Here is a 13035-nt window from a genome sequence, read left to right on the forward strand (position 1 = left end):
ACTTGCTTCAAGAGAGCTTCAAATTTAGTTCTTGATAAGGATAAGTTACCACAGCCAAGAAATAAGAGGAAAAAACTCCTCTTAATTCAACTCAAAGCATCTATGAATGATCTACAAACATTGCCTTGCCATAGCGGCGCATAATACTTGCATATTTTGACAAGATGTCTTTTGTAGAGTATGAAATGAATTAAAAGAATACTGATGTAACTAATTCTCTGAATATGGCTGAAGATATCAGTCCCAAATCAGCCTAAATATCTTCCGGAATTCACCTTGATGATAGCATAACATAAACTTCCCCTAACACGATGTCGGTGCGTTTGGTGTCGAGAGTCTACCACGGGGGTAAGAGACAGCAAGGTGAAGGTAGATTCAAGGAGAGGAGTAGACAGAAGAGAAGGGGTTCGAAGAAATTGAAGACGTAGAAAAATACTCCCAAAAAGAATTAGAAAATGTAGAAAAATACTAACAGAGATGAAGCCTGTCAGTTTATTTCAGTATTATGAGAAGATAAAACTCTAATAGACAAAAACGTGTATAAAATAATACATTCCTCTATGCTGCTCAAATCACCAATTTGATACCTCCATTGGCTCCGAAAGAGGACTAAGGTACCAGGACACCTAGCCAGAATCCAGCCAAATCACTTCTTCTTCATCTCCCACTTTGGAGTGTTATTCACTGCCTGAAAACAACGATCGCGCGTCGCGCGATTTTGCCAATCTCTCTTTTTACATAAAATCCTCTCAAATTAGCTGAAAGCTACATGTTTCTTTTACATGTTATCCTAATCTATAAGTTGTTTACAGTTTTATGGATTTTACAAGAGATAATATCTAGAATATCAAAAATTGGCTAAAACTTGTCCAAAAATCTAATATTTTTGAACCATGGATATTAATACTAATATTAAAATGGCATTGGCTCTCTAAATCAATAAGAAAGCCACACTCTAGATTTTTTTACACGGTGTGCGCATAGCGGCATGACAGTGTGGCTTGGCAAGACCATGGCCGATTCAAATCTCAACCTTGGGAGTGGTGTTTGACCATGAGAAATGGCTAGCATCCTAGCTATGTGATTGGGGTGTGGTCTTGTATGCAGATAATTCATATTTTACAGCAACCTATAAAATAATGCGGGTCTTACAAATGGAGCTTTGATATCAAGGCAAAGAATGGCAAGGGTGACCCTACAAAGGCATTGAAATTGTACGTCAAGTTGTCTCATAAAGCATGCTTTTCTTTGCTAGAAGTCCACCAAATATAATGGATGCTTTTGTCATATATAAGACAATTGCTTTTTGTTTGGGTTGCAACCCCAAAAAGTTAAAGAGCAAAAGCCACAGTAGGTTATGATTCATAACACCAATGGATTGCAGAGTATTCTAATCAAAAATGAAGGGAACTTCAAGAGTCCTGCTCAGCCACATATCAAATGATTGGTTAGTACTTGCTGTGCAGGGTTGAACTGAATTCAAGCAAAAACTGTAATTCAGATGGGCCAAGGTAGGCATCACTCCTCTATAGAATGTTACTTCTACGGCTGAACAGATACTTTATCAGGGTATGGAAGGTGTTCGGTATAGTTAAAAAAAAGTACCCAGGACAAGCTTGTTTGTGTTGGCTCCATGAACTTTCAACCATGAAAAGGTAACTAGGTATGGAAGGCATTTAATACAAGAGTACCCCAAGATCATGATGATATACAGCTTAGTGAACACCTTCCATTGGTGTGGGGTGGTGTGAAGCCTCAACCGGCAGCACCAGCTTTTTCATTCAACCCTGCTACTAACGCTCTTTTTTTCGTCCATTAGAGATCCTCCACATGTGCTGGACTACGAAGTTTTCATACAAGAGCTAAGGATATTTCCAGGCAATCTCAAAGATCAAAGTCGACTACGGATAATTGTAACAGAGGTGCCAGTTTACCTGTTCAGGGATTCAGTACCAGAGGACCATGGCTTTGTATCTGATCAACTAAGACCAAGTTTGCAGTCAAAAGACTAACTACACAATCTCAATGCAAATATTTTCAATAAGAGTACCACAAAATCATGACACCGATAGCTTACCACTAGCTCAAACTTAAATGGGTGTGCGTATAGCCAACTCACCCTAGGTTTGTAGTTGAAAGAATACCTGTACAATCCCAATACAAATAGTTTCTGCCTCCAGCTCAGTCTCAAGGTTGTTGTTCGCAGTATTTACTAGCTATCAACATGTTTTGAGCTCCGAAAGCATATGAGACAACAACTTTCAAAAGCTAACAAGAATTGGAGCAGCAAAGGAAGACAAATATAGTTAGCCCGGGCCTCCTCCATCCAAATCTGATCCTGTAGTGCGTCCCCTATGAACCATCACGGCTCTACAGTCTGTTAAAACTTTTCTTTTAAAACAGCATCTGTACATCTTTTCCCTGGCTTGACTGTCTTGATACATTATTTATGCTAAGGTCTTGTGTGGATGTTTGAAGATAAGTGTCGTGTGTCTCCTATGAATTATCACAGCTTTGAAGAGGTTGAATTGCATACTATTTGTGATGTTTTCGTAGGTTTTATTGTCTTAAGACCTTATGCTAAAGCCCTGAGTGAATGTTTTGGAAATCAGCAGAAACACTTCAAAACAAATGAGCGATTCTAATCAGTAGAAATGGCAGAGATGGATGTACATACCGATTCCGGAGCCAGCTCCTGTGATGAAAGCGACCATGGGAGGTCCAATCTTCATTGTTGCTGAAAGATAGAGTAGTGCAGATGACACGGGCTTTGTTTAAACAACTGGAGCAACTCGAACTAGACGAAATTAGCGATCAGGGGCTGTCGTGCATAGCCACAACCTCAGACCAACTTGTGAGTTTAAAGACGGGCAGTAAAGCGGATCGATGAAGAGCAGTATACCCTTGGACTGAAAATGTGTTCAAGCAGAACGTTAATACAGTTTCTCATTAAAGGACTGGGACGGGCTATGCCGTTTTACCAGCGTGGAATCTTAGGGGACTTCCACGTCAGCAGTGACGGTAATGTATACCCATGCATAAAATAACTGTAATAACAAAAAACAACAGCCAAGAAATTCGTGCCTCTCCTGGACTAATTCGAGAGCTTTCACAGCATAAAAGTATATCCTTCGAAGACGAGCTCTCAGGTTCCCAGCTAAGGATTTGGGAATTCATTCTTTACATAGAACAACTTTTGCTAATTATGTGGCCCATTCAATTAACACCGCAGAGAACAAGTTGTCCAAAGTATAACGCCTTCCCATTGAACTTTTGCTAATTATGTGGCCCATTCAACTAACACTGCAAAGAACAAGGTGTTCAACGTGATATAATGTCTTGCCATTGAACTTTAAAAATTAGTAATGCTAGGTGTATATGTCTCTATTAGATTAAATTAAACATTCTTAGTATAGTATTATAAAGATAAATGTCAAAAGTTATTGTATATGCCCCTTTTAGCCTAAATCAAACATTGTTAGAATAGTATTATAGAGTAAATGTCAAAAGCTATTGTATATGTCTCTTTTAGACTGAATCAAACATTCATAGTATAGTGTCATAGAGATAAATGTCAACAATTATATAAAAGCCCCTCTGGACTTGCCCCACCAAGAAACATTGAGGGTTTTTCCAAGCAAACTCACAATTGGCCTTTGGAGGGTGCTTTGTCTCCTTCGAGTCAATCTTTATGCTTACATACATTTCATAGTATGTGAATGTGTTGGATGTTTCCTTTTTCTTTTAACTTTTTGTGGGGGAGGGGAGGCGATGTAATGCACTTACACTCAATCACTCACTCGACACAACACAAAAAGGTGACATGTTATGTGAGAGCAAGGTATAATCTTGTCATATTCAATGAAAGAAATAGTACAACATAGGTACACCCCATGACTACTACATCCTGGTGATGCCACACAAGTGAGGGTTTACCACTGGGCATAGAGAATCACATGTAAAGTGGAAACCAAGCAGGGCTCAGACTCACTACTAGTCCTTATATAGGTGCATTTATAGGCAACGCCATGGTATATCTACAAAACCCTTACACTCACACCTGCCAAATGAAATGATGTCCTCAGCAATCTAAGGTTTATTCTCTTCGACTCATTCTAAGGTCTTAACACAACTCATGCTATCAAGATGGTCAATGTCTATCGATCTAGGACTTGACTCATTAGTGGGGTCTTAATGAGCCTTTTCTATTCAGTTGGTTAGTGTCTATTGCACTGCAACTTGGGGGTCTCAACATAGCTTTTCTTAGCGAGCTGGCCCATTGTCTGCCCATTTAGACTCTTTGCTTTCATCAATTAGCATGCTCATCCACCCTTGACTCGATGACATTTGAGGAGTGCAGGTAGCAAATCCCTATTGCAATCTAAGTAAGCACTTAAGATACATTGGAAGTATTGTTAGGATTCTCCATGAGCCAGGTTGTGAATGCCTCTTTGCCACATTCATGAGCCTTTGCTTCTGAAATCCAAGTGGCTTTTTTGATAGGGCGCTCTTTCCACTTGGCGAGATACTCAAGGTAACCTTGTGCTCCCAACACCAAAGAATTGCCTCTACTTCAAAGGGTCCGTTGGAATGGAGTAGTGGAATGTGCCACCCCTATTGGGCATTTGGGTAGAATCTATATAGAAGATGTGAGTGGAAAGCATTGTGCACATATATGCTCTCCTTAAGGTCCAACTTGTAGGTGACCTCATTTAGAACTTGGGTGATTCGGTATGGTCCATAATACCGATGATTGAACTTTGGGCTCATGTTGTTGGTAAGGACATATGCTTGGAGTTAATAAGAACCATGTCTCCTTTAATGAAGAGGATTACTTTGCACTTCTTGTTGGCTTATTTGATCATGGTGATTTTGCTATTTTCTAGACTCTACTTGGTTGTTGCATTTCTCTCTCTCCGTTTCATTAAGAAATTTTTTGCATCCTAATCTTCAGCTTTGGTGGCTCTAGAGGCTAAGGCCAAAGGGGTGACCTCTTTTTCTATGGCTAACTTGAAGGCGTTGTTGTTAGAATATCAGAGTTGCAACATGGGGAAGTGTGCCTAAGAGAGAGAAGAGAGCTCAAAGTACAAGAACAAAATCTTACTTAGTAAGTTGCTCACAAGTACAACTAGGGTACTCTCTCACACATTGAGAGTGACCCTTAGGGCTATTTAAATAGCCTCTGGATGGCTAGGGTTAGGGTTTCCCCTACCCTCTAGTCCATTCACACTCATCTACCCTTATCCACCCTTGGATATTGTGGGTTCACATGCCTATCTCTCACCATCCCCCCTCAATGCCAAGGTGGAATTACAAGACATGGTAATGTGCCCCCACCCCCTTCAATCAAATGGGATGCCTTTGTAAATTAGGCTACAAGAGTGCTTATGAATATAGGATTTATACATTTAGAAGAGTCGAGCACATCAGGTGTTGTGGAGACATAGTTGGCCTCCAATTCTTTTAGTACTTCAGGGGTGGTAGGACATTTATCAATGATATGCCTTGTCTTCTTACCTTTGTTGCACTTCATTTTGTCTGGATATTTTTTCTCACAATTACTTATAATATGTTATTTTTATCACAAAATGAGCATTTAATGAAAATGGTATGAACCAAGAGTTACTCGTGGGCTGTTGAAGTAGATGCCTAACTAGTGCTGCCTTCTTTTTTATTTCTTTTCTTCTCATCCAAACAAGATTGGATGGTGCTTTCCAAGGTCGGATTAGGGATATTTGTAAAAGTAGTTGCACCTTCTTTACAGCTTTTGAGAGAATTGCAATGGCATCTTCATCATGAATTGGAGCTTGAACTGAGGATAGCTATGCCATGAGCCCCTTCATATGAGAGATAAACTTACCAAGTCTTCTACTTGCTTATACTCCAGGCTTAAAATTTCAACCTTGAGGACAATTTTAGAGTTCTTTTCTCTAGCCCCATAAAGCTTTTCAATCTCGTCCCATTTCTTCTTGGCAGTGGAGAGCTAGTCGATTTTGATGAATCAAAGATTCATCCAAATGAAGCATGATTATGGCTTGGGCTCTTTATTCATCTTCTACATCAGTAGGATTGGATGGGTCAATAACTTTGGTGCCTTTGATGAAGGGCTAGTAACCCCACTCCATGATTTTGTACTTCACTAATATCTGCCATGGATGAAAGTCTTTTCCATCAAACCTATAGATTTGAGGTCTAACATCAGCATAGGCCATGACCATGATAGGAAGTTCTTACTGATTGCACTTGGCAATTGCAGTGCCTAATCCTTTACACAACTAATAACAAGTGTGAAAGCAAATGAAATTATGTTTGTATTAATAAGTAGCAAGCTCAAATGTGATGTTCTACAAGATGAGATAAGAGATTATGACAATGGTCTATGTGTTTATAACTAACACATAGCCTTACAATGGTCTATGGGATGATGATACGTAAGCACTTACTAAATCATGCTTAGGTCAAAAACTTTTTAAATTTCTAAAAATAATTAGCAGGCAATGATAAACAAAAATATTATTGGTGCTAAGAAGCACTCATGGCCAAGCATAGGTGAAGCACTTGACATTAACACGATTGTAATCAACTTGAGGAGTCACCTTTGGTTCAAGACACTCTGAGTTTAGAGCTTTTAGGTCAGTAATAAACTCCACAAAATCTTATTATGTGATTAAAAATCACTATTGATGACTTCAACTCAAAAAACCTATGGTTGCCATTAAAAAACACAATTAGGGTTTTGCTTGGTATGAGCAATAGAGAAGGAATTTCTTTAAACCCTTTTAGGTGTAGATAGCCCTCTTGGGGGGCTATGGAAATCCCATGATGCTTGCTGTGATTGCACCTTCTCAACACATAACAAGCCAATGGAGTCCACGATGTCAAATTTGCATCAATTTCTACATTTTTCTAAATGCTACCTTCTTGGTTGCCCAATGTCACGGTCCGAGCACTAGGATGCTACATTTGGACCTAATGAAGAAGTCTCTAGAAGAAATCAAGAGTAGATATGGCCTCCTTTGCTCACATCAACTCCTCCAATGGAGGTAGTTCAGAATTAGCTACGGTGGAAAGGAGGATAGGTTGAAGAAATGAAAGTCACTTGTGCACTTAAGCCAATATGTGATTATGGGAAGCTCGATGGATTAGAGATGGCTCTAATACCATGTTAGAATATCAAAATTGCAACATGGGAAAAAGTCCATGAGAGGAAGAAGAGAGCTCAAAGTATAAGAACAAAATCTTCTTTAGTAAGTTGCTCACAAGTACAATTGGGGTGCTCTCTCACACATTGAGAGTGACTCTTAGGGATGTTCAAATAGCCTTTGGATGGCTCTTTAAATAGCCCTCCAATCCATTCACACTCATCTACCCTTATCCGCCCTTGGATACAATGGATTCACGTGCCTATCTCTCAACAGGTGTAACCTGTTGCTAGGTGTATAGGGCTTAAACTTTTTGGTCCACTCAAGCATAGCTTCTATGATAGTCTTTGATTCCCTAGTTCACTTGCTCTATTTACCCATTTTTATCGATGTGGAAGGATGAGGAAAACCTAAGCTATGTTTCCAATGTCCTAAAAAGTTCCTTCCATATGTCACTTTTTGAACCAATGATCATCACGATCCTATACAATGGCTTACCATCCATGTAACTTGAAGACATGAGTGGAGAAAGGCAGGCTACCTCCTTGGCATTCAATGGTAGTTTTGTTGGGATGAAGTGTTATTGCATGGAAAATAGTCCACCACTACAAAGATGATGGCATACCCATGGGATTCTGGGAGTTCAACAATGAAGTCCATGCTTACAATGTCCCATGGGCAACTGGTACTAGCATGGGTTGAAGCAAGCGAGTTGCCTTAGTGCATGGAGCTTTTACTACTTGGCAAGTTGGGCATGTTTTAACATAGTCAATAACCTCCTCCTTCATGTTTGGCCAGAAGAACTATCTCCTTAAGGCCTCTAGGGTCTTGCTTGGTCTCTTGTGTCCCCTGAGTTTTCCATCATGCACTTCATGTAAGATAATCTTCTTCAACTCCACACTATTGGGGATGTATAATCTATTGCCTACAGAAAGGATTCCTTCTTCAAGTGTATACATTACGTGCAGTGTTTTCTCAACTTTCACTTCTTCTATCAAGTTGTGCATCTCCTTGTCATGCTTTAGTGCCTCCTTTACTAACTTTAAGAAATTCTAGTTGGCTAAGCTCACTGCTCTTGAGTCTACTTTTTTGCTAAGTGCATCTACTATTTTGTTTGTGGAGCCTTGATTATGCTTGATCTCCAAGTCAAATTCCACAAGGAATTCTAGCCATCTTGCTTTGGTGAACAACTTAGGTTGTGACTGGAAGTATTTGAGAGAGATATTGTCTATGAAGACAATTGTGTGTTTGTCTTGCACATATTGCTTTCACTTTTTAAGACAATGTGTCATTGCTAGCATCTTCTTCTCATTCGTGCTCCACTGAGTTTTTGATTTTGTGAATTTCTTGGACTCATAGACAATTGGATAGCTATCTTGCATCAACACTCCCCCAATGCCATAATTTGAGGCATTTGTTGAGATCTTGAAGGGTCTGGTGAAGTTTGTGACTTTAAGTACATGGATCTTGCTCATACACTCCTTCATCAAGTCAAAGGCTACTTGTTGGTCAGTCCCCCACTTGAAATTTCCTTCTCCCTTGGTAAGTTGATATAATGGGGTCATGACCATGCTATAGTCTTTCACAAACCTTCTACAGAATACTGTGAAGCCTAGAAATTTCCTAACTTCTATAGAATACTGTGAAGCCTAGAAATTTCCTAACTTCCTAAACTATTAAGGACATGCTACTTCTTCATTGCTTCTACTTTCCTTGGGTCTACTTTGATTCCTTCCTCCCCTACAATAATCCCCAAGAATTCTAGCTCCTTTACTACAAACTCACGCTTCTCTAGCTTGACATATAGTTGGTGCTGCCTCAGTTTCTTGAATACCAACTTTAAGTGCTCTTTGTGCTCTTTTAAGGTTTTACTATTAAGGTTTAACTATAGACTAACAAATCATCTATGCAAATTAGCACATCTATCTCTGACTTGAATACTCTATCCATCAACCCACAAAAGGTTCCCTACATTGCTAAGCTCAAATCTTAGGACTAGCCATTCAAAGCTTCCATATCTATTGTGAAAGGTAGTCTTTGAGATGTCTTCTTCAACTACATGAATTTGGTGGTAGCCTGACCTAAGATCTATGTGGCTAAAGTATTTGGCTCCATGTAATCTATCTAATAAATCATCCAATAAGGGTATGGGGCATTCGTTTCTTATGGTGATCTTGATGAGTGCCCTATAGTCTAGGCACAGTCTAACTCCTCCACCATCATTCTTCTTTATGAACAACACTGGGGCTCCAAATGGTGACTTGCTTGGTTGGATGAAGGCTTGCTCTTTCGCCTCATGTAATTGCCTCTTTAATTCAGTAAACTCTATGTGATTCATTCCATATGGGACATTAGTTAGTGGAATTGACCTTGAGATCAACTTTACCTTATGGTCTACATCTCTCTTGGGGGATAATCATTTGGGTAGTTTTGAGGGTAGCACATCTGCATATTCCTTGAGCACTTCTTTTACTTCTTTGTTATTGACTTGGAGTTTTGGTGCTTTCGTTTATTCATCCTCCAAATGCCTTATCATGCAAAGGTACACCATATCCCATTGCTTCTCTAACTTCTCCACTTGTTTGGCATTGGATGCCATGATATGAGGCCTAATGCTTGATAGGTTCTTGGGTTGACTAATTTGGAACTCTTGGGTTATGGGGTCCTAACTTTGTGCCATGGCAAGTGGCTTCTAGTTTGCTATCCTTCATTTACACTTTGATTAGTGCTTAGTTCAGGAGTTGCATTCTTCGATTGATTGATTTGGAGCTCTTGGGTTACTAGGTCTTGAATTTGTGGGTTGGCAAGAGGCTTCTAGTTTGTTATCCTTCATTTGCATTTTGATCGGTGCTCTATTTAGGAGTTGCATTCTATTACATGGGACTCATGCACCTTCTCCTTGCATATCTAGCAACATCTCGTTGACTTCTTTCCGAAACATTGTAATAACATACTTGTCATAAAACCTAAGGCCCAAAATGAATTCAAATTCATCCATAAGTATTATTAGGAAGTTGAGCTTGGCCTTCCATTTCTCTACTTCCACTTTGCATTGTAAACACTTGTTTCGCCTCTTCTGCTTCTCCTTGTGCAAAGGTCACTGTTAATCCTTTTGGTGCCTTGGTCAAAGTCTTAGTCCATGCTTTGTTGCACACTCTGGAGTGATGAAATTGTGAATCACTCATGTATCATCATGATTGCATGGCTAGGTGGTGATGCACCATATCAGTTAACCATAATCCCCCCATTACTGGATTTAATCCTCCCCAAAAAGTTAGAAAATCTGAGCATTCTGACCAGTCGAGTGCAAAAAAGGGAGTCGATCCCTTTGCAAAATTGGGATATATTTGAGCCATAAGATCACGATTAAGAATAAGTTCGTGAGGAAGAGGTATCTCTTTGGGATCAACTCCTACATCTAGGAGTTGGTTGATGGGTAAAGAAACATGGACATGATGTCCCGGCCAACCTAAGGAACCTAGCCCTAACAAGCCTACTAAATGATGATTTATCATCGATTCTATATCTTGAAACCAGGATAATTTGGGAGCCTCTTTGTGGTAGTGGAACAACCAACCAGCAAAAATCATTAAGCCTGCAAAAATTAAGGAGCCTATGGCAGTGCAATACAATTGTAACTCGCTGGTTATTTCGGCTATTCGCCATATCTGAAAAAATCCAGATGTTATCTGTACTCCCTGGAATCCCCCTCCAACATCTCTGTTCAGTATTTCCTGACCGACTATCAGCCAAACCACTTGAGCGCTAGGCTTTATGCAGGTTGGGTTATCTAGCCATGCCTCGTAATTTGAGAAACAAGCTCCGTGGAAGTACATACCACTTAACCAAATGAAAATAATTGCTAGTTGACCAAAATGAGCACTAAATATTTTACAGGATATATCCTCTAAATCATTGGTGTAACTATCAAAGTCATGAGCATTAGCGTGTAAGTTCCAGATCCACGTGGTCGTACTTGGACCCTTAGCTAAAGTTTTTGAGAAATGCCCTGGTTGAGCCCATTTCTCAAAAGAAGTTTTTATGAGATCCTTTTCCACCATAATCTTGACTTTTGGTTCCAATGAACGAATAGTCATTGAGATTCTCCTCTCTTTGGACGAAGGATAGCAACGACCTACAGACAGGAGATATAAAACTTATAAGAGATTGGATTTTTATAACATAAAATGCCCTTTTTCTCTATGAGTTTAAAATTGGAATGGCTATGGTAGATCATTCTATAATTTCAAACATATTGGATAAAATTTAAATATTCTCAATCATTTTCTATAATAAAAATGAAAGATCCATCATAAAATTCAATAAAAGATGCTTATGCTATAATTGGCATATGTATCCCATCATATTTCAAAAATGATAAGCCATTAACACTCTTTTATAGCCACCAACACCTCACTTGCACTTCCTTGATCCATTATTCACATCTCGTCATGAATTGGTACCCATTTTTCCTCATTCTCTCAACCCATATGAACCACGCTTATGGTGAGAGAGAAAGAGGAGAGAGAAAGACCAAATTACTATATTTTCATTCAATGCATCAAGTTGCTTGTTGTTTTTCGTGATGGGGAGCAAAGAATTTAGGGATTCCATAGCCAAGAGCATGAAGCCTGATGATACGGAGAGGTGCAAAATGCCAAATTTTTAATGAATTGGAGAGGCATAAAAAAAATGGAACCCCTCCCTCAAAATGTTTTTTGATTCATAAGCTTCTTTTAAGCTTGCTTAAGCTTTAATTTGCGAAAAAGCCAATTCACCCTCATGTGTTCACACTCTTTTGCAAGTGATTTTGGGCCAAACAACCTTGAATTTGCAATCCGACTAGATAAGTGGATTTCTGGCATCGAAATCCATTATTTTGGCCTTCATCACTTGCTTTCTTGCTTTTGGATCACATAGTTGCTTCATAACACCAAACCTTGTGGCCATTAAATGGAGGTCAAATGATCTCCGATCGACAAAAAAGACACTTGCGTTGGATTCTTGGTGTCAAAATGCATCTAGGAAAACTCCAGCTCCTTGATCCATGATTGACACTTTTTTTTGCCAAAAACATCTCTTTTATAGATCAGGGGCTACTTTTGCACTTTAAATTCGGCTCTCATATGCCTATGTGAGGATGAACATGTTGGCTATAGCAAAACCTAAATGAGGGTGTGCTTCATCCATTCAACTAAATTTATGGTTGTTGTAAATCTAAGGAGTAAGATTGTGCATCGATGTGTAGCATCCTATGTTTGTGGATGGAATATATAGGCAGTGACAATGAGGTGTCAGGAGCTATTGGATGTGCTTAGGAAATAGTTTTAGGGGGTTAACTCCTAACTTGTGAGTATGGGTGCATATGCATGTGGATCTTAGATGAGATAGACTCTAGCCTAAGAAAATGGGAGATGTATTTGGACACATGCCAGAGAATAATTACAACTGTGTGAGGTGCTAGTTGAAACCCCATGTGGCTATGAAATCACTTATTATGTAAGAAAAAGAAACTTCTATCAGCGTTTAAAAGAGGCTCTATCCAACATTGTAACTAGATCACTCTCACACTCTCTATCAATATGAAGATCATTCTACTTTGCATCTGGCTTGTGTCCTGTGTCTGTCTTACCCCCTTTTTCTCTCTCCGCACACACACACACACACACACAAACAAACAAACAAATCATGAGCACTTTAAGAAACCATCCTTCATAGCCAACCTCTCAAGATCATGAACATGTGTAGACACAAATTCTAGCATGGTTTTAGAGCAAAAAAGCTCTTAGGACTTCATTTCATTGAAGTTATATCATTTGTTAGTCACATGCTAAAGAATAATATTGGCCCTTAGTTTTCCCATTCTCCATCATGTGCTCACCTACCTCTCTTA

The 13035-nt window shown here is 39.3% G+C and overlaps 1 protein-coding gene across 2 annotated transcripts in view; it reads right to left on the reverse strand.

Annotated features, from left to right (window-relative positions):
• NQR (ARP protein (REF)) overlaps positions 1 to 3124 on the reverse strand; it is a 148968-nt gene extending 145844 nt beyond the window's left edge. Inside the window, exons 1-2 of one of the 2 annotated variants that reach the window (XM_087687638.1) lie at positions 3085 to 3124; positions 2678 to 2909 (exon numbers count right to left, since the gene is read on the reverse strand). In XM_087687638.1, the coding sequence (XP_087543764.1) occupies positions 2678 to 2732 (55 nt within the window). In that variant the 5' untranslated portion in view covers positions 2733 to 2909; positions 3085 to 3124. Of the gene's footprint in view, positions 1 to 2677; positions 3009 to 3084 lie in introns of those variants that run through there. The other variant, XM_087687637.1, reaches the window with a different exon arrangement.
• Between the last annotated feature and the right edge of the window lie 9911 nt (positions 3125 to 13035).

This window comes from Lygodium microphyllum, chromosome 11 (genome assembly GCF_053477565.2).
Source record: "Lygodium microphyllum isolate KBCC chromosome 11, Lygodium_microphyllum_v1.1.10, whole genome shotgun sequence".
Taxonomy (NCBI): domain Eukaryota; kingdom Viridiplantae; phylum Streptophyta; class Polypodiopsida; order Schizaeales; family Lygodiaceae; genus Lygodium; species Lygodium microphyllum.